This window comes from Pelophylax lessonae (assembly GCF_965119305.1).
Source record: "Pelophylax lessonae genome assembly, chromosome: 7".
Lineage (NCBI taxonomy): Eukaryota > Metazoa > Chordata > Amphibia > Anura > Ranidae > Pelophylax > Pelophylax lessonae.
This window is the reverse complement of record NC_138774.1, coordinates 288420845-288441340: the sequence shown is the minus strand read 5'-3', so window position 1 is coordinate 288441340 and position 20496 is coordinate 288420845. Positions and strand designations below refer to the sequence as shown.

General features: G+C 45.3%; 1 protein-coding gene across 1 annotated transcript in view; it reads right to left on the bottom strand.

The window, feature by feature from the left end:
• The window catches only part of PTGS1 (prostaglandin-endoperoxide synthase 1), a gene marked incomplete at its 3' end in the record, with an annotated part of 98472 nt that overhangs the window by 55633 nt on the left and 22343 nt on the right, over positions 1-20496 (bottom strand). The window contains exons 3-5 of the mRNA XM_082263286.1: positions 17228-17344; positions 7456-7596; positions 2916-3059 (exon numbers count right to left, since the gene is read on the bottom strand). Coding sequence (XP_082119412.1) covers positions 2916-3059; positions 7456-7596; positions 17228-17344 — 402 coding nt within the window. The remainder of the gene's footprint in view (positions 1-2915; positions 3060-7455; positions 7597-17227; positions 17345-20496) is intronic.

Here is a 20496-nt window from a genome sequence, read left to right as displayed (position 1 = left end):
CCTCTTGTGGTAGAGAATTCCACAATCTTGTAGCCCTAACAGTAAAGAACCCCCCAGGTTGCCTGAGGTTAAAACGCTTCTCCTTTAATCGCATTGTATGCCCTCGAGTCCTCATGCATTACTTTCGACTGAATAGCTTTTTTTCTATGCCGAGATCACCATTGAGATATTTATAAATTACTATCATGTCCCCTCTTCTCCAGGGAGAATAAATCAAGCGATTGCAGACGCTCTTCATAATTAAGGTCCTCCAATCCCCCTAATTAGTTTAGTTGCCCTTCTCTAGACTCTCTCCAGCTCCAACACATCCCTCCTGAGGACTGGCAACCAGAACTGGACAGAATACTCCAGATGCGGTCGGACCAGAGTTTTATAAAGTGGTAGGATTATAGTTTTATCTCTGGAATACATCCCTTTCCTTATGCATGCTAATCTGCTGGCTTTGGCAGCTGCCGCTTGACATTGCATGCTATTGCCTATTCTATCCTCTACCAAGACTCCCAGATCTTTCTCCATTTTTGATTCCCCCAAAGGTTCCCCTCCGAACGTGTATTTTGCTTTTATGTTTTTAGTCCCCAAGTGCAAAACCTTACACTTCTCCACATTAAATCTCATTTGCCATGTCGTTGCCCACTCTGTTATTTTGTCCAGGTCATTCTGTAGGATATCTGCTTCATGCTGTGCAGTTATTGCCCTGCCCAATTTTGTGTCATCTGCAAAAACTGATATAGAGCTACTGATCCCGACCTCAATGTTGTTTATGAATAAACTGAACAAGGTTGGTCCCAGGACTGAACCTTGGGGGACCCCGCTTACCACCTCAGACCAGTCTGAGTATGCGCTGTTTATTACCACCCTTTGGAAACGCCCTTTTAGCCAGTTCCGCATCCAAGAGCAAACCCTGCGGTCGATGCCTGCAGACCTTATTTTATAAATTAAGCGCTTGTGGGGAACTGTATCAAACGCCTTAGCGAAATCCAAGTACACCACATCCACTGGTCTGCCCCTATCTAGCTCACAGCTCACCTCCTCGTAGAATGCTAAGAGATTGGTTTGACAAAAACGCCCATTTGTAACCCCGTGCTGATTACTGCCGATGATGTTGTTGTCTTTAGCCTTTAGCACTTGTCTGCCTCCTACCCCCCATCCGCTGCCACATTTGGCACTTTTTGTTGGGGAGCGGACACCTGGTACCCGCTCCCACTTATTGCTCACTTCGCCGCGGTGAAGTGAGCCGGAAGTTTGGCCTTCCCCTCCTTCCACCACGGCCTTCTTGGACACTGCACAGGTCCCAGAAAACTGCAGCCCATTCACAAAGTGCAGCGCACTTCGCACATGTGCAGTGGGGAACCGGCTGTGAAGCCTCACAGTTTACCTTAGCCAAGATGGCGGCACCAGCACCCCAAGAGCCGATTCTGGTGCCCTCGGGTGAGGACACTGCTGGATGCCTGGACAGTTAAATGCCCTAATATTTTTTTGGAGGGGGGGGGGGGTAGAACTCCTCTTTAAAAGAGATGTATGGGGGTTTTTGTACTTACCCAACTTTGTGGGAAGAGTTTGGGGATGACCCCTTCCTGCTCCAACATGACTCCAGTGCACAAAGCAAGGTCCATAAAAACACAGATGAGTGAGTTTGGGGTGGAGGAACTTGACTGGCATGCACAGAGTCCTGAGCTCAACCCAAAGCTAGGAGCATGAAATTGTCCAAAATGTCTTGGTATGCTGACACCTTAAGAGTTCCCTCCCCTGAAGGGAACTCTAAGGTCCCTTTCACACTAGCGGAACGTTCAGAGCCGCCTTTCACTTTTTCAGGTGGATCTGAACGGATGCCCCATGCATCTCTAAGGGGCATCAGATGTCAGTGTAAACATGTCCGCTGACATCCGATCCGGTCCGTCAAATCTGGACGAATGGAAACCCTATTTTCCATCCGTCCAGCGGATTGGATCGGATAGCCGGTCCGTCCTCATCCGATTCCCCTATAGAACATGGCTGTGCACCAGTGCACAAAGCAAGGTTCATAAAGACATGGATAAGCGAGTTTGGGGTGGAGGAACTTGACAGGTCCTGACCTCAACCCAATAGAACTCCTTCGGGATGAATTAGAGCGGAGAGTGCAAGCCAGGCTTCTGGAGGAATGGTCAAACATTCCCATAGACACTCCTAAACCTTGTGGACAGCCTTCCCAGAAGAGTTGAAGCTCTTATAGCTGCAAAGGGTGGGCCAACTCAATATTGAACCCTACGGACTCAGCCTGGGATGCTATTAAAGTTCATGTGCGTGTAAAGGCAGGCGTCCCAATACTTTTGGTAATATAGTGTATATAATAATAGATAGATTAACGGCAGTTTTGCCTTGAGGGAGCTCACTCCTCCTTAAAAATAGAAGGACGCAGTAGACACTTAGCAACAGCACAATGGCCGCGAAGGTGTCTAGTGCGTCCCCTCACCAATTCACCAACAGTACAAACAAATGGCGACCACCCCAACCTATAACTGGCCTTTGCAGCAAGCAGCACATGGAAGGGCGACGCATGTCAAAACAAAAAGCAAACTAAAATTCCCAGCTCACATACCAGCCAGCCTGCAACAAACAGAATTGACCCTGTCTAACACTTCATGTTAAAAACAAGGCCCCCACCCTTGTTCAGGAATGTTTGTTCCATTTTGGTGCAGGACTGGTTGTCCTTTCTGTTTAAAATGTGCACCTCACCGTCCTCGAAAGGAATGTCCCTATCTGGTTATACTTCCAAAAAAACATAAAAGAATTCATTTTTTAAATTCCGTGCTCTATTGTTAAGCTATAGTGCTTTTTTCAACGAAAAAAACAAAATGTTTTGGACTATGCATTTTAAGGTTGAACAGAAATACAGGCCATCAGAAACAATACTGCCAAGGTACTAGACCGCATCTTACCTTTGGTTCCCATTGGGTTAGGACAATCATCTGGCACAGGTGGGAGAACCCGTGTGAAGAAGCTTACATTGGAATATGCTTCCCAACTAATATAACCGTGTGCGGAGTTATAGGTTGGGGGGCTGGGTATCAGATTGGATCGCACTGTAAAAAGATGAAAAGTTCAGATAATGATTTGTATGAAAAACAAGTTTACGGAAGAGCGTCTACATAAAACGTCAACTCACCCAAAAAGTATATTTTATTTGTGGGCAGATGCAACCAACGCCCCCCCCCCCCCATACTGGATTTGAAAAGGGTCTTCCCCAAACTGTTAGCACAAGGTTGGAAGAGTATAATTTTATAAGCCCCCCATTTACTCTTAGTATGATAATGGTTAGGCGGTTTGGAGGCTTTTGGCATTTCGTAGTACAGGGGCAGAATTGTGCATTTTTGGTCCCGTAGAAACACCTGAAAAAGAACATCAAAATGCGCTCTTCAAACACTATTCAGGCCCCCCACCCCTGTTAAAGTCTATGGGGCCAAAAATGTGTCATTCTGCCCCTAAACAGCTTGGCGCCCTTTTTTGAGCTTCACAAGACAAGTGTCACTCTATAACAATCGGACCCTTTGAGAAAATTGAAATGGTTTCCTCTTGAATGTTGTTGGGCCTTGGGAGTTGCGTAACGAAAAGCTTAGGTGTGAATGGGAGCTTAAAGAGGAACTTTAATCCCTTTATTCATGTCTCCATCCCCTTCCACTGGTGCCACCATTTTGACTGTCCTGCCCTTATGCGTGTAAGCAGGTTGAGAAGGAAGTGGGAGGAGGCAGGGCAAAGTGTGAGAAGAAGGTGGGAGGAGGTAGGGCAAAGTTTGAGAAGGAGGTGGGAGGAGGCAAGGCAAAGTGTGAGAAGGAGGCGGGAGGAGGCAGGGCAAAGTGTGAGAAGGAGGTGGGAGGAGGCAGGGCAAAGTGTGAGAAGGAGGTGGGAGGAGGCAGTGCAAAGTGTGAGAAGGAGGTGGGAGGAGGCAGGGCAAAGTGTGAGAAGGAGGTGGGAGGAGGCAGGGAAAAATGTGAGGAGGAGGCAGGGCAAAGTGTGAGAAGGAGGTGGGAGGAGGCAGGGCAAAGTGTGAGAAGGAGGTGGGAGGAGGCAGTGCAAAGTGTGAGAAGGAGGTGGGAGGAGGCAGGGCAAAGTTTGAGAAGGAGGTGGGAGGAGGCAAGGCAAAGTTTGAGAAGGAGGTGGGAGGAGGCAGGGCAAAGTGTGAGAAGGAGGTGGGAGGAGGCAGGGCAAAGTGTGAGAAGGAGGTGGGAGGAGGCAGGGCAAAGTGTGAGAAGGAGGTGGGAGGAGGCAGGGCAAAGTGTGAGAAGGAGGTGGGAGGAGGCAGGGCAAAGTGTGAGAAGGAGGTGGGAGGAGGCAGGGCAAAGTGTGAGAAGGAGGCGGGAGGAGGCAGGGAAAAATGTGAGGAGGCAGGGCAAAGTGTGAGAAGGAGGTGGGAGGAGGCAGGGCAAAGTGTGAGAAGGAGGTGGGAGGAGGCAGGGAAAAATGTGAGGAGGAGGCAGGGCAAAGTGTGAGAAGGAGGTGGGAGGAGGCAGTGCAAAGTGTGAGAAGGAGGTGGGAGGAGGCAGGGCAAAGTGTGAGAAGGAGGTGGGAGGAGGCAGGGAAAAATGTGAGGAGGAGGCAGGGCAAAGTGTGAGAAGGAGGTGGGAGGAGGCAGGGCAAAGTGTGAGAAGGAGGTGGGAGGAGGCAGTGCAAAGTGTGAGAAGGAGGTGGGAGGAGGCAGGGCAAAGTTTGAGAAGGAGGTGGGAGGAGGCAAGGCAAAGTGTGAGAAGGAGGTGGGAGGAGGCAGGGCAAAGTGTGAGAAGGAGGTGGGAGGAGGCAGGGCAAAGTGTGAGAAGGAGGTGGGAGGAGGCAGGGCAAAGTGTGAGAAGGAGGTGGGAGGAGGCAGGGCAAAGTGTGAGAAGGAGGTGGGAGGAGGCAGGGCAAAGTGTGAGAAGGAGGTGGGAGGAGGCAGGGCAAAGTGTGAGAAGGAGGTGGGAGGAGGCAGGGCAAAGTGTGAGAAGGAGGCGGGAGGAGGCAGGGCAAAGTGTGAGAAGGAGGTGGGAGGAGGCAGGGCAAAGTGTTAGAAGGAGGTGGGAGGAGGCAGGGCAAAGTGTGAGAAGGAGGTGGGAGGAGGCAGGGCAAAGTGTGAGAAGGAGGTGGGAGGAGGCAGGGCAAAGTGTGAGAAGGAGGTGGGAGGAGGCAGGGCTAAGTGTGAGAAGGAGGTGGGAGGAGGCAGGGCAAAGTGTGAGAAGGAGGTGGGAGGAGGTAGGGCAAAGTGTGAGAAGAAGGTGGGAGGAGGTAGGGCAAAGTGTGAGAAGGAGGTGGGAGGAGGCAGGGCAAAGTTTGAGAAGGAGGTGGGAGGAGGCAAGGCAAAGTTTGAGAAGGAGGTGGGAGGAGGCAGGGCAAAGTGTGAGAAGGAGGTGGGAGGAGGCAGGGCAAAGTGTGAGAAGGAGGTGGGAGGAGGCAGGGCAAAGTGTGAGAAGGAGGTGGGAGGAGGCAGGGCAAAGTGTGAGAAGGAGGTGGGAGGAGGCAGGGCAAAGTGTGAGAAGGAGGCGGGAGGAGGCAGGGAAAAATGTGAGGAGGCAGGGCAAAGTGTGAGAAGGAGGTGGGAGGAGGCAGGGCAAAGTGTGAGAAGGAGGTGGGAGGAGGCAGGGAAAAATGTGAGGAGGAGGCAGGGCAAAGTGTGAGAAGGAGGTGGGAGGAGGCAGTGCAAAGTGTGAGAAGGAGGTGGGAGGAGGCAGGGCAAAGTGTGAGAAGGAGGTGGGAGGAGGCAGGGAAAAATGTGAGGAGGAGGCAGGGCAAAGTGTGAGAAGGAGGTGGGAGGAGGCAGGGCAAAGTGTGAGAAGGAGGTGGGAGGAGGCAGTGCAAAGTGTGAGAAGGAGGTGGGAGGAGGCAGGGCAAAGTTTGAGAAGGAGGTGGGAGGAGGCAAGGCAAAGTGTGAGAAGGAGGTGGGAGGAGGCAGGGCAAAGTGTGAGAAGGAGGTGGGAGGAGGCAGGGCAAAGTGTGAGAAGGAGGTGGGAGGAGGCAGGGCAAAGTGTGAGAAGGAGGTGGGAGGAGGCAGGGCAAAGTGTGAGAAGGAGGTGGGAGGAGGCAGGGCAAAGTGTGAGAAGGAGGTGGGAGGAGGCAGGGCAAAGTGTGAGAAGGAGGCGGGAGGAGGCAGGGCAAAGTGTGAGAAGGAGGCGGGAGGAGGCAGGGCAAAGTGTGAGAAGGAGGTGGGAGGAGGCAGGGCAAAGTGTTAGAAGGAGGTGGGAGGAGGCAGGGAAAAATGTGAGGAGGAGGCAGGGCAAAGTGTGAGAAGGAGGTGGGAGGAGGCAGGGCAAAGTGTGAGAAGGAGGTGGGAGGAGGCAGGGCAAAGTGTGAGAAGGAGGTGGGAGGAGGCAGGGCAAAGTGTGAGAAGGAGGTGGGAGGAGGCAGGGCAAAGTGTGAGAAGGAGGTGGGAGGAGGCAGGGCTAAGTGTGAGAAGGAGGTGGGAGGAGGCAGGGCAAAGTGTGAGAAGGAGGTGGGAGGAGGTAGGGCAAAGTGTGAGAAGAAGGTGGGAGGAGGTAGGGCAAAGTGTGAGAAGGAGGTGGGAGGAGGCAGGGCAAAGTGTGAGAAGGAGGTGGGAGGAGGCAGGGCAAAGTGTGAGAAGGAGGTGGGAGGAGGCAGGGCAAAGTGTGAGAAGGAGGTGGGAGGAGGCAGGGCAAAGTGTGAGAAGGAGGTGGGAGGAGGCAGGGCAAAGTGTGAGAAGGAGGTGGGAGGGGGTAGGGAAAAGTGTGAGAAGGAGGTGGGAGGAGGCAGGGCTAAATGAAAGTCAATTTAGTGTGAAGTCCACTTTAAATGTCTGTGCTTTCCTGGAAACACCTGAACTCAATCATTTAGAGGGGATTCTCAATGCGTTTGTCCATGTAGTGTAGATGTAATGGTCCAGTCCCTATTTGGCAGTCACTCTACATTACCATGTCTGCCAGTTCCTCCCAGTACTTCTGGGTCCCCAGGTCAGCAGCCAATGATCCTGCACAGTGTATGGAGGGCACTCTTCGCTTTTATGTCCCCCAATTTACTCAGTCATCCAAGGCTTCGGGTCCGCCCTTAGCATATAGCTACTAGTACAGAAGGCAAATAGAACTGCGGGTTGTCAGCCACTGATCTGGAACATGCATGGCTGGCCATTTATTATTACGCCCCCTTCGACATGAAAGCGATGCACCCAGGGCGGCTGCTCCTCTTTAATCCCCCTCTTGTTCCAGCCCTGTGTCCTGTACCTGCCCCCAGCCTATGACTGGACAGTGAAAGGAGAAGCAGCACAGCAGTAGGTTCCTCTCTCTGTCACTCTGCTCTCTCATCCTATCAGCATGCTCCCGAGTCGCTTCTTCCTTTCATACTCCAACTGCAAGAGGCTGACACCGGGTCACATTCAGGCACTTACACTACTTGCCTTTAAAATACATTTCCATGATATATTTTTATTATTGAATACAGAACTGCATTGATTTGTGACTTTTATATCCACCCGAAGCCCAGCTATACGGATAACTGAGCTCTTACCTGTCAAAACGAGCCTGACAATTGTATCCCGGATAAAAGTTGCATTTATTAAATCCCAAAACCACTTGAAACGAGTCAAGATGTAGTGATAAAAGGAAGGGCTCGGACGGATAAATTCCCGAATCCTAGCCCACAATTCAGCTGAAAATGATCAGGAAAAAAAAAAAAAATACATTATTATTATTTATATTATTACGCATTCTCTATTATACAGTGTGTGTGTGTATATATATATATATATATATAATTTTATATACTTAGATATTTATATTATATAAAAATATATATATATATATATATATATATATATATATATATATATATATATATATATATCTTATATATATTTTTCATTATCTATTATAGTGTGGCTTTTTATCTTAATACATGGAATAGATTAAGATAGAAAAACATTCTGACTTTACAAGCACTTTAAGTCATTATTATATATTATATAATGTGTATTATATAATAAGTCATTTTTATATACATTATAAGATACTATTATATATACCTTATTATATTATATTATGTCATTATATACATTATGTCATTATATACTGTAAATTATTACATATAATATATATAAGTCTTTCATACTATATTTATGTCATCATTACAAGTCATTATATAATTCATTATTATTTACATTATATGTCATTATATGTAAGTCATTCATACTGTATATATTATAATCTATTATTATATAAATTCTAAGTCATTATTATATGCAAGTCATTTCCTACTCCTGTATATATTATCATTTTTTTTAATATACTGGTACATTATAAGTCATTATTATATGTAAGTTTTTAATACTACTGTATATATTATAATCTATTTTTATATACATTATAAGTCATTATTATATGTAAGTTTTTAATACTACTGAATATATTATAATTTATTATTATATAAATTCTAAGTCATTATTATATGCAAGTCAGTAATTTCCTAATACTGTATATATTATAATTTTTTTTTTTTATATACAAAATAGGTCATTATTATATGTAAGTTTTTAATACTACTGTATATATTATAATTTATTTTTATATACATTATAGGTCATTATTTTATGTAAGTCATTCATACTACTGTATATATTATCATTTATTTTTATATACATTATAAGTCATTATATGCAAGTTTTTAATACTACTGTATATAATTTATTATTATATAAATTCTAAGTCATTATTATATGCAAGTAATTTCCCACTACTGTATATATTATAATTAGATAGATAGATAGATAGATAGATAGATAGATAGATAGATAGATAGATAGATAGTAATGTCATTATTATATGCAAACCATTCATACTACTGTATATATATATATTTTTTATATACATTAGAAGTCATTATTATATGCAAGTTTTTATTACTACTGTATATATTATAATCTCTTTTTATTTACATTAGAAGTCATTATTATATGTAAGTTTTTAATACTGCTGTATATATTTGTTATATACATTATAATTCATTATTATATGTAAGTCATTTATACTACTGTATATACTATAACTTATTTTTATATACATTATAAGTCATTATATGTAAGTCATTCATACTATTGTATATATTATAATTTATTATTATATACATTATAAGTCATTATATGCAAGTCATTCATACTATTGTATATATATTATAATTTATTATTATATACATTATAAGTCATTATATGCCAGTCATTCATACTATTGTATATATTATAATTTATTATTATATACATTATAAGTTATTATATGTAAGTCATTCATACTATTGTATATATTATAATTTATTATTATATACATTATAAGTCATTCATATTACTGTAAATATTATAATCTTTTTTATACACATTATAAGTCATTATTAATTAGAAGTCATTATATGTAAGTCATTTTTACTACTGTATATACTATAACTTATTTTTATATACATTATAAGTCATTATTATTTGTAAGTCATTCATACTACTGTACATGTTATAAGTCATTATTATGTATACGATATATCATAAGCCATTAATATATATTGTAAATATTATAAATCATTGTTATATGTAAGTCATTCATACTGTTAATATTATAAGTCATTATGATGTACATTTTACTAGAAGTCATTTTCCAGCTATACACTTTTTCTTGGCTTTAGATCTTAAAGAGACCCCATCACCCGACCTTTCATTTATTCAACAATCTTCCCATAGGATTATATATGCATTTAGGGTATTTTATTTGAGTTATTTCCCTAGAATATCTTCCCTTGCGTAGACACCCAACAGCCCCGAGACTGCTGCTGGGTGCCGCCATCTTGGATGCGATATCAGCAGACTCAGAGCGGTCACTCAAGTTGCACCCTATAGTATTCCCCGCACAAGAGAAATGCCCCCAGCACACCAAGGACCCTAAGAACGAGCCATTTCTACAGGAATGTGTGCATTGGTAATAGCGCGTTGGAATCTCTTTGTCCTTCCCTGGCAACTACATAAGAGGTTATGTAGAGTGGTGAGGGGGAGTGGTAGAGGAGCTGGGCCAGCACAGACAATAGACACTACTAGAAAATGAGAGGGCTATGACATGTCGGCGGGGGCTGTGCTAGAGAATTGTCTCTTCCTGGAGTAGCCAAATTTTCTAGTAAGCTCAAAGGCACATTGTAGGTGAATAAAATATGAATTGTTTTGTAAGGAAAAATGCTGCAAGTAAGAATTTAAAGCGGAATTCCAGGTATGGATAATTAAACACAGTTATATTAATCCACCTTGGACAATCTATACCTGGCCAATGGCCCTAGAAGCTGGATATCACTGTAGTAGGCAACGCTACCCCACCGATCTCCACTTTCTTCCGGGTCACAGAAGGACAGCACAAGTGCCATTCACAGAAGGCTTTGCAATCTCTCAATGAATACAAAGCCTTCTCTGATTGGACAAGCTAGAGAGATATACAGTGCTGTGAAAAAGTATTTGCCCCCGTCCTGAATTGTATTTATTTTTTTGCATATTTGTCACACAAATTTTAATATTAAACAAAGATACATACAAAATGCAGTTTTTAAATGATGATTTCATTTATTAGGCGAAAAAAGCTGTCCAAACCTGCCAGGCCCTATGTGAAAAAGTAATTGCCCCCCTAAACCCAATCACTGGTTGGGCAACCCTTGGTGGCAACAACTGCAATTAAGTGTTTGCACCAACTGGCAATGAGTCTTTCACATCGTTGCGGAGGAATTTTGTCCCAATCTTCTTTTGCAGAATTGTTTTCATTCAGCCACATTGGAGGGTTTTCCAGCACGAAGGTCATGCCACAGCATCTCAATCAGATTTTGGTCCGGACTTTGACTAGACCACTCCAAAACCTTAACTTTTGGTGGACTTGCTGGTGTGTTTCCGATAATTGTCCTGCTGCATAACTCAAATGCGCTTGAGCTTGAGGTCAGGAACTGAGGCCAGACATTCTCCTTCAGGATTTTCTGGTAGAGCACAGAATTAATGGTTCCATCAATGATGGCAAGTCATCCAGGTTGTGACGCTGCACTGCAAAGCAGCCCCAAACCACCACTCTACCACCACCACCATGTCTGACTGATGGTATGATGTTCTTTTTCTGAAATGCTGTGCTAGTTTTACGTCAGATGTAACACTTTCCAAAAAGCTCAACTTTTGTCTCATCAGTAAACAGAGTATTTGCCCAAAAGTCTTGGAGATAATTAAGATGTTTTTTGGCAAATGTGAGATGAGCCTTTGTGTTCTTTTAGGCCAGCAGTGGATTTGGCCTTGGAACTCTCCCATGGACGCCATTTTTGCCCAATTCTTTTTTTATTGTTGAATCATGAACCTGAGCTAAGTGAGCCCTCCAGTTCTTTAGATGTTGTTCTGGGTTCTTTTAGGACATCCTGGATGAGCCGTTGTTGTGCTCTTGGAGTAATTTTGGTGGGCCTGCCACTCCTGGAAAGGTTCACCACTGTTCCAGGTTTTCTCTAAATCAGATTTTGGTCCGGACTTTGACTAGGCCACTCCAAAACCTTAATTTTGTTTGAGCCATTCAGAGGTGGACTTGCTGGTGTGTTTCCGATCATTGTCCTGCTGCATAACTCAAGTGTGCTTGAGCTTGAGGTCAGGAAGTGAGGACGGACATTCTCCTTCAGGATTTTCTGGTAGAGCGCAGAATTAATGGTTCCATCAATGGTGGCAAGTTGTCCAGGTCGTGACGCTGCACTGCAAAGCAGCCCCAAACCACCACAATACCACCAGCAGTGGCTTTGGCCTTGGAACTCTCCCATGGACGCCATTTTTGCCCAGTCTGTTTTTATTGTTGAATCATGAACACTGTCCTTACCTGAGGCAAGTGAGGCCTCCAGTTCTTTAGATGTTGTTCTGGGTTCTTTTATGACATCCTGGATGAGCCGTTGTTGTGCTCTTGGAGTAATTTGGATCTGCCAGCCACTCCTGGGAAGGGTCACCACTGTTCCAGGTTTTCTCTATTTGTGGATAATGGTTCTAAATCATATTTTGGTCCGGACCTTGACTAGGCCGTTCCAAAAACCTTAATTTTGTTTGAGCCATTCAGAGGTGGACTTGCTGGTGTGCTTCCGATCATTGTCCTGCTGCATCACTCAAGTGCGCTTGAGGTCAGGAAGTGAGGACGGACATTCTCCTTCAGGATTTTCTGGTAGAGCACAGAATAAATGGTTCCATCAATGATGGCAAGTCGTCCAGGTCGTGAAGCTGCACTGCAAAGCAGCCCCAAACCACCACAATACCACCAGCAGTGGCTTTGGCCTTGGAACTCTCCCAATGGATGCCATTTTTGCCCAGTCTCTTTTTTATTGTTGAATCATGAACACTGACCTTACCTGAGGCAAGTGAGGCCTTCAGTTCTTTAGATGTTGTTCTGGGTTCTTCTTTTAGGACATCCTGGTTGAGCCGTCCTTGTGCTCTTGGAATAATTTTGGTGGGCCGGCCACTCCTGGGAAGGTTCACCACTGTTCCAAGTTTTCTCTATTTGTGGATAATGGCTCTCACTGTGGTTCGCTGAAGTCCCAAAGCCTTAGAAATGGCTTTGTAACCCATTCCAGACCGATACATGTCAATGACTTTGTTGCTCATCTGTTCTCGAATTTCTTTGGGTCGCAGCATGATGTGTTGCTTTTTGATATCTTTTAGCATGCTTCACTTTGTCAGACAGCTTCTATTTAAGTGATTTCTTGATTCAACAGGTCTGGCAGTAATCAGGAAGTGAAATTTAAGCTTTCTAAAAACTGTGGTTAATCCCAGTTCATTCATGATTCAGCAAGAACCTTTTGCCACATTTCAGGCTTCAAACATAAAGATATAAAACTGTAATTTTGTGTGAAGAATCAACAACAAGTGGGACACAATCATGAAGTGGAACGAAATTTATTGGATATTTCAAACTTTTTTAACAAATAAAAAACTGAAAAATTGGGCGTGCAAAATTATTCAGCCCCCTTAAGTTAATACTTTGTAGCGCCACCTTTTGCTGCGATTACAGCTGTAAGTCGCTTGGGGTATGTCTCTATCAGTTTTGCACATCGAGAGATTGAAATTTTTGCCCATTCCTCCTTGCAAAACAGCTCGAGCTCAGTGAGGTTGGATGGAGAGCGTTTGTGAACAGCAGTTTTCAGTTCTTTCCACAGATTCTCGATTGGATTCAGGTCTGGACTTTGACTTGGCCATTCTAACACCTGGATATGTTTATTTGTGAACCATTCCATTGTAGATTTTGCTTTATGTTTTGGATCATTGTCTTGTTGGAAGACAAATCTCCGTCCCAGTCTCAGGTCTTTTGCAGACTCCATCAGGTTTTCTTCCAGAATGGTCCTGTATTTGGCTCCATCCATCTTCCCATCAATTTTAACCATCTTCCCTGTCCCTGCTGAAGAAAAGCAGGCCCAAACCATGATGCTGCCACCACCATGTGTGACAGTGGGGATGGTGTGTTCTGGGTGATGAGCTGTGTTGCTTTTACGCCAAACATAACGTTTTGAATTGTTGCCAAAAAGTTTGATTTTGGTCTCATCTGACCAGAGCCCCTTCTTCCACATGTTTGGTGTCTCCCAGGTGGCTTGTGGCAAACTTTAAACGACACTTTTTATGGATATCTTTAAGAAATGGCTTTCTTCTTGCCACTCTTCCATAAAGGCCAGATTTATGCAGTATACGACTGATTGTTGTCCTATGGACAGAGTCTCCCACCTCAGCTGTAGATCTCTGCAGTTCATCCAGAGTGATCATGAGCCTCTTGGCTGCATCTCTGATCAGTCTTCTCCTTGTATGAGCTGAAAGTTTAGAGGGACGGCCAGGTCTTCGTAGATTTGCAGTGGTCTGATACTCCTTCCATTTCAATATTATCGCTTGCACAGTGCTCCTTGGGATGTTTAAAGCTTGGGAAATCTTTTTGTATCCAAACCTGGCTTTAAACTTCTCCACAACAGTATCTCGGACCTGCCTGGTGTGTTCCTTGTTCTTCATGATGCTCTCTGCGCTTTAAACGGACCTCTGAGACTATCACAGTGCAGGTGCATTTATACGGAGACTTGATTGCACACAGGTGGATTCTATTTATCATCATTAGTCATTTAGGTCAACATTGGATCATTCAGAGATCCTCACTGAACTTCTGGAGAGAGTTTGCTGCACTGAAAGTAAAGGGGTTGAATAATTTTGCACGCCCAATTTTTCAGTTTTTTATTTGTTAACAAAGTTTGAAATATGCAATAAATTTCATTCCACTTCATGATTGTGTCCCACTTGTTGTTGATTCTTCACAAAAAAATTACAGTTTTATATCTTTATGTTTGAAGCCTGAAATGTGGCAAAAGGTCGAAAAGTTCAAGGGGGCCGAATACTTTCGCAAGGTAAGTGTGACAAAAATGCAAAAAAAAAAAATCAGGAAGGTGGTAAATACTTTTTTTTACAGCACTGTACATTGCACAGGCTTAGGCGCCCATGTGCAAGAGGCCTAAATGTTGCAAATGGTTTCTAGATTCAATTAGGTGCTAAACGGCTGGGAGCAATAAGCTGGTACCAATAAATGTCCAACTGGTGAATGACACCATGAAAACTAAATAGCCACCAAAGAAGCTCTTTTAAGGGTCCATTCCCTACATGCTTTGCATGGTGGGACATGTGGTGTCAGACATCCCAGAGCTCCTCCAGAAACACATATGTTCTCCTTATGGATGCCGGGCCATAAAGACTTTTTAAGCCTTTGCTGCCGCGTCTTCATCATGGTCCAATGGCATGGTGGCCCCCTCTCTGACAACTAAGCCATTTTTACATGATGGCTTGCCTACAAGGGTCTCAGGAGATCCACTATCAGCCATTGAATTTTACCGGGAACTTGCATTTTGCCTTGAAGGTATCAGAGGATCTAGACCTGTAGGCTCTTTATTTCAATATCCAATCATGCATGGTGAAACTTTACGTACATAGTGTGAGGCAGATGTGTTTCTTCGATACCTACTAAATATCAACGTGAGTTTACACAACTGACAGATTTAATGGAGGTGATAGAGAGGTCAGGGGAAACATTCGAAGATTACTCTCTGGGGTTTTATTACATGAACATGGAAAAAAACGAAAAACACTGAGCTCCAGAAATAAGGTATGCCAGCAATGTCCACACTAAGACATATTTATCACCTATTCTACTACTGTCCATGGGGGACATCGCAAACCGGTCAGTTTTGCTTTCCTTTGGACTGTCTCCAGTTCTAATATTTTTATGGAAATTCCCAGATGCAAAGAGAGAGAGAGAGAGAGAGAAGGAAAGAAAACTAAAAAAAAAAGAGAGGGGGAGAGAGAGGAAGGGAAAGGAAGAAAGTGAAAATGAAAAAAGGAGGAGGAGGTGAGATAAAGAGGAAGGAAAGAACGAAGGAGAAAAGAGAGAGAAAAAGAAAGAGAGAGGGAATAGCATCCCCCCCACCCAGTCTCCAACAACTCCAATAGCATGTCCCCAGTCTCCAACAACTCTTATAGCATGTCCCCAGTCTCCAACAACTCTTATAGCATGTCCCCAGTCACCAACAACTCCTATAGCATGTCCCCAGTCACTAACAACTCCTATAACATGTCCTCAGTCTCCAAAAACTCCTATAGCATGTCCCCAGTCTCCAACACCTCCTATAGCATGTCCCCAGTCTCCAACAACTCTTATAGCATGTCCCCAGTCTCCAACTCCTATAGCATGTTCAAAGTCTCCAACAACTCCTATAGCATGTCCTCAGTCTCCAACAACTCCTATAGCATGTCCCCAGTCACCAACAACTCCTATAGCATGTCCCCAGTCACTAACAACTCCTATAACATGTCCTCAGTCTCCAAAAACTCCTATAGCATGTCCCCAGTCTCCAACACCTCCTATAGCATGTCCCCAGCCTCCAACAACTCCTATAGCATGTCCCCAGTCTCCAACAAATCCTATAGCATGTCCCCAGTCTCCAACAACTCCTATAGCATGTCCCCAGTCTCCAACAACTCCTATAGCATGTCCTCAGTCTCTAACAACTCTTATAGCATGTCCCCAGTCTCCAACACCTCCTATAGCATATCCCCAGTCCCCAACAACTCCTATAGCATGTCCTCAGTCTCCAAAAACTCTTATAGCATGTCCCCAGTCTCCAACAACTCCTATAGCATGTCCTCAGTCTCCAACAACTCCTATAGCATATCCCCAGTCTCCAACAACTCCTATAGCATGTCCTCAGTCTCCAACAACTCCTATAGCATGTCCCCAGTCTCCAACAACTCCTATAGCATGTCCTCAGTCTCTAACAACTCTTATAGCATGTCCCCAGTCTCCAACACCTCCTATAGCATGTCCTCAGTCTCCAAAAACTCTTATAGCATGTCCCCAGTCTCCAACAACTCCTATAGCATGTCCTCAGTCTCCAACAACTCCTACAGCATGTCCCTAGTCTCCCACAACTCCTATAGCATGTCCCCAGTCTCCAAATACTCCAATAGCATGTCCCAAATCTCCAAAAAATCCGATAGCATGTCCCAAATCTCCAACAACTCCTATAGCATGTCCCAAGTCTCCCACAACTCCTACAACATGTCCCCAGTCTCCAACAACTTCTATAGTATGTCATCAGTCTCCAAAAAATCCTATAGCATGTACCCAGTCTCCAACAACTCCTACAACATGTCCCCAGTCTCCAACAACTTCTATAGTATGTCATCAGTCTCCAAAAAATCCTATAGCATGTACCCAGTCTCCAACAACTCCTATAGCATGTCCCCAGTCTCCAACCACTTTTGTAGAATGTCCCTAGTCACCATCAACTCCTATAGCAAGTTTCAATGTCCCCAGTCTCCAACAACTCCTATAGCATGTCCCCAGTCTCCAACACCTCCTATAGCAAATCCCAAGTCTCCAACAACTCCTATAGCATGTCACAAGTCCCCAACAACTCCTATAGCATGTCCTAAGTCTGCCACAATTCCTATAGCATGCCCTCAATCTCCAACAGCTCCTATAGCATGTCCTCAGTCTCCAACAACTCAAATAGCATGTCCCCAGTCTCCAACAACTCTTATAGCATGTCCCCCGTCTCCAACAACTCTTATAGCATGTGCCCCGTCTCCAACAACTCCTATATCATATAGAAAAGAGTGTTCCACTTTCTTCCACCACCCCTGCAGTGCACAGTATTTAGTTTTACTGTTCAAAGCTGCTGGATTTCTCAAGAGCTTGTATGACAGGAAACAACTGTTCGATATGATAAAGACGTTTGTTCCATAGCTTACGGATGGTGCAGTTTCTTCCATAATACCCAGTGCGGGTGCAGTCACATTCGTATTTGTCCAGGTCAAATCTCACGCACACGCCTTTGTGCTGGCATGGGAAATAGCAGCATGGGTTCACTGAAACGAGAACAGGACCTGATGAAGGTTTGATTATAGAGAAGAACAATAAATTATACTTTATAGTCATAAAAACATCATTTTTTTAAGGAAAAACAAATTCTGAATATCAAAAAAAATAAAAAAAAAGGAAAGGCACATTCTACCCTTGGAAAAAAATAAATAAACTTTCCTAAATTGAAAAATAAAAAATGTGTATTTATCATTTTTTTGCATTGGAGCCTGCAAGGTATTTCAACCGAAATCAGTGGAGTGTCGATGCTCAATGCACAATGCTCAGGCTCCTCCAGCCCAGGTCTGCACCGAGATTTGGACCTTCCATGGTGGAGGTGGAGGAAGTATTTATGGACTACGTGTGTGGGGACATCACCGTACCTGTGCTCCATTAGGATCCGCATTTACAGATCTCTTCACTGACCAGCAAGAGAACACACAGGGCAGCAGGGGACAATATTGACCATGAAGGGGAACACTGAACAAAAAAAGTTATGGGATACCCACCACTGGTCACCAACATCTGAAGGAGCGCTCAGCACCACCATAGGGGGGCACTCCCCAATGATTATCAACATTTAAAGGAATACTCACCACTGATCACCAGCATAAGGGGGCACTCACCACTGACCACTACTATAAGGGGGCACTCACCACTGACCACTACTATAAGGGGGCACTCGCCACTGACCACTACTATAAGGGGGCACTCACCACTGACCACTACTATAAGGGGGCACTCGCCACTGACCACTACTATAAGGGGGCACTCACCACTGACCACTATTATAAGGGGGCACTCATCACTGACCACTACTATAAGGGGGCACTCACCACTGACCACTATTATAAGGGGGCACTCATCACTGACCACTACTATAAGGGGGCACTCATCACTGACCACCACCATAAGGGGGCACTCACCACTGACCACTACTATAAGGGGGCACTCACCACTGACCACTACTATAAGGGGGCACTCACCACTGACCACTACTATAAGGGGGCACTCGCCACTGACCACTACTATAAGGGGGCACTCACCACTGACCACTACTATAAGGGGGCACTCACCACTGACCACTACTATAAGGGGGCACTCGCCACTGACCACTACTATAAGGGGGCACTCACCACTGACCACTATTATAAGGGGGCACTCATCACTGACCACTACTATAAGGGGGCACTCACCACTGACCACTATTATAAGGGGGCACTCATCACTGACCACTACTATAAGGGGGCACTCATCACTGACCACCACCATAAGGGGGCACTCACCACTGACCACTACTATAAGGGGGCACTCACCACTGACCACTACTATAAGGGGGCACTCACCACTGACCACTACTATAAGGGGGCACTCGCCACTGACCACTACTATAAGGGGGCACTCACCACTGACCACTACTATAAGGGGGCACTCGCCACTGACCACTACTATAAGGGGGCACTCACCACTGACCACTATTATAAGGGGGCACTCATCACTGACCACTACTATAAGGGGGCACTCACCACTGACCACTATTATAAGGGGGCACTCATCACTGACCACTACTATAAGGGGGCACTCATCACTGACCACCACCATAAGGGGGCACTCACCACTGACCACTACTATAAGGGGGCACTCACCACTGACCACTACTATAAGGGGGCACTCACCACTGACCACTACTATAAGGGGGCACTCACCACTGACCACCAGCATAAGGGGGCACTGACCACTACTATAAGGGGGCACTCACCACTGAACACCAGCATAAGGGGGCACTCACCACTGACCACTACTATAAGGGGGCACTCACCACTGACCACCAGCATAAAGGGGCACTCATCACTGACCACTACTATAAGGGGGCACTCATCACTGACCACCAGCATAAGGGGGCACTCATCACTGACCACTACTATAAGGGGGCACTCACCACTGACCACCACCATAAGGGGGCACTCACCACTGACCACTACTATAAGGGGGCACTCACCACTGACCACCAGCATAAGGGGGCACTCACCACTGACCACTACTATAAGGGGGCACTCATCACTGACCACCAGCATAAGGGGGCACTCATCACTGACCACTACTATAAGGGGGCACTCACCACTGACCACCAGCATAAGGGGGCACTCACCACTGACCACTACTATAAGGGGGCACTCACCACTGACCACCAGCATAAGGGGGCACTCATCACTGACCACTACTATAAGGGGGCACTCATCACTGACCACTACTATAAGGGGGCACTCATCACTGACCACTATTATAAGGGGGCACTCATCACTGACCACTACTATAAGGGGGCACTCATCACTGACCACTACTATAAGGGGGCACTCACCACTTACCACCAGCATAAGGGGGCACTCACCACTGACCACCAGCATAAGGGGGAACTCACCACTGGTCACCACCATAAGGGGGAACTCACCACTGACCACCAACATAAGGGGGCTCTCACCACTGGTCACCACCATAAGGGGGAACTCACCACTGACCACCACCATAAGGGGACATTCACCACTGACCACCACCATAAGGGGGCACTCACCACTGACCACCAGCATAAGGGGGCACTCACCACAGACCATCACCATAAGGGAGCACTTACCACTGACCACCACCATAAGGGGGCACTCACCACTGACCACCACCATAAGGGGGCATTTACCACTGACCACCACCATAAGGAGGCACTCACCGAAGACACTCACAATAAGGGGGCACTCACCACAGACCACCACCATAAGGAAGCACTCACCACTGAGAAACACCATAAGAGGGCATTCACACTGACCACCACCATAAGGGGGCACTCACCACTGTCCACCACCATAAGGGGGCACTCACCACTGACCGCCACCATAAGGGGGCACTCACCACAGACCACCACCATAAGGGGGCACTCACCACTGACCACCACCATAAGGGGGCACTCACCACTGACCACCACCATAAGGGGGCACTCACCACTTACCACCACCATAAGGAAAGCACTAACCACTTACCACCACCGTAAGGGGGCACTCATCACTGACCAGCACCATAAGGAAAGCACTCACCACTGAGAAACACCATAAGAGGGCACTCACCATTGACCACCACCATAAGGAGGCACTCACCCCTGACCAACAATATTTAA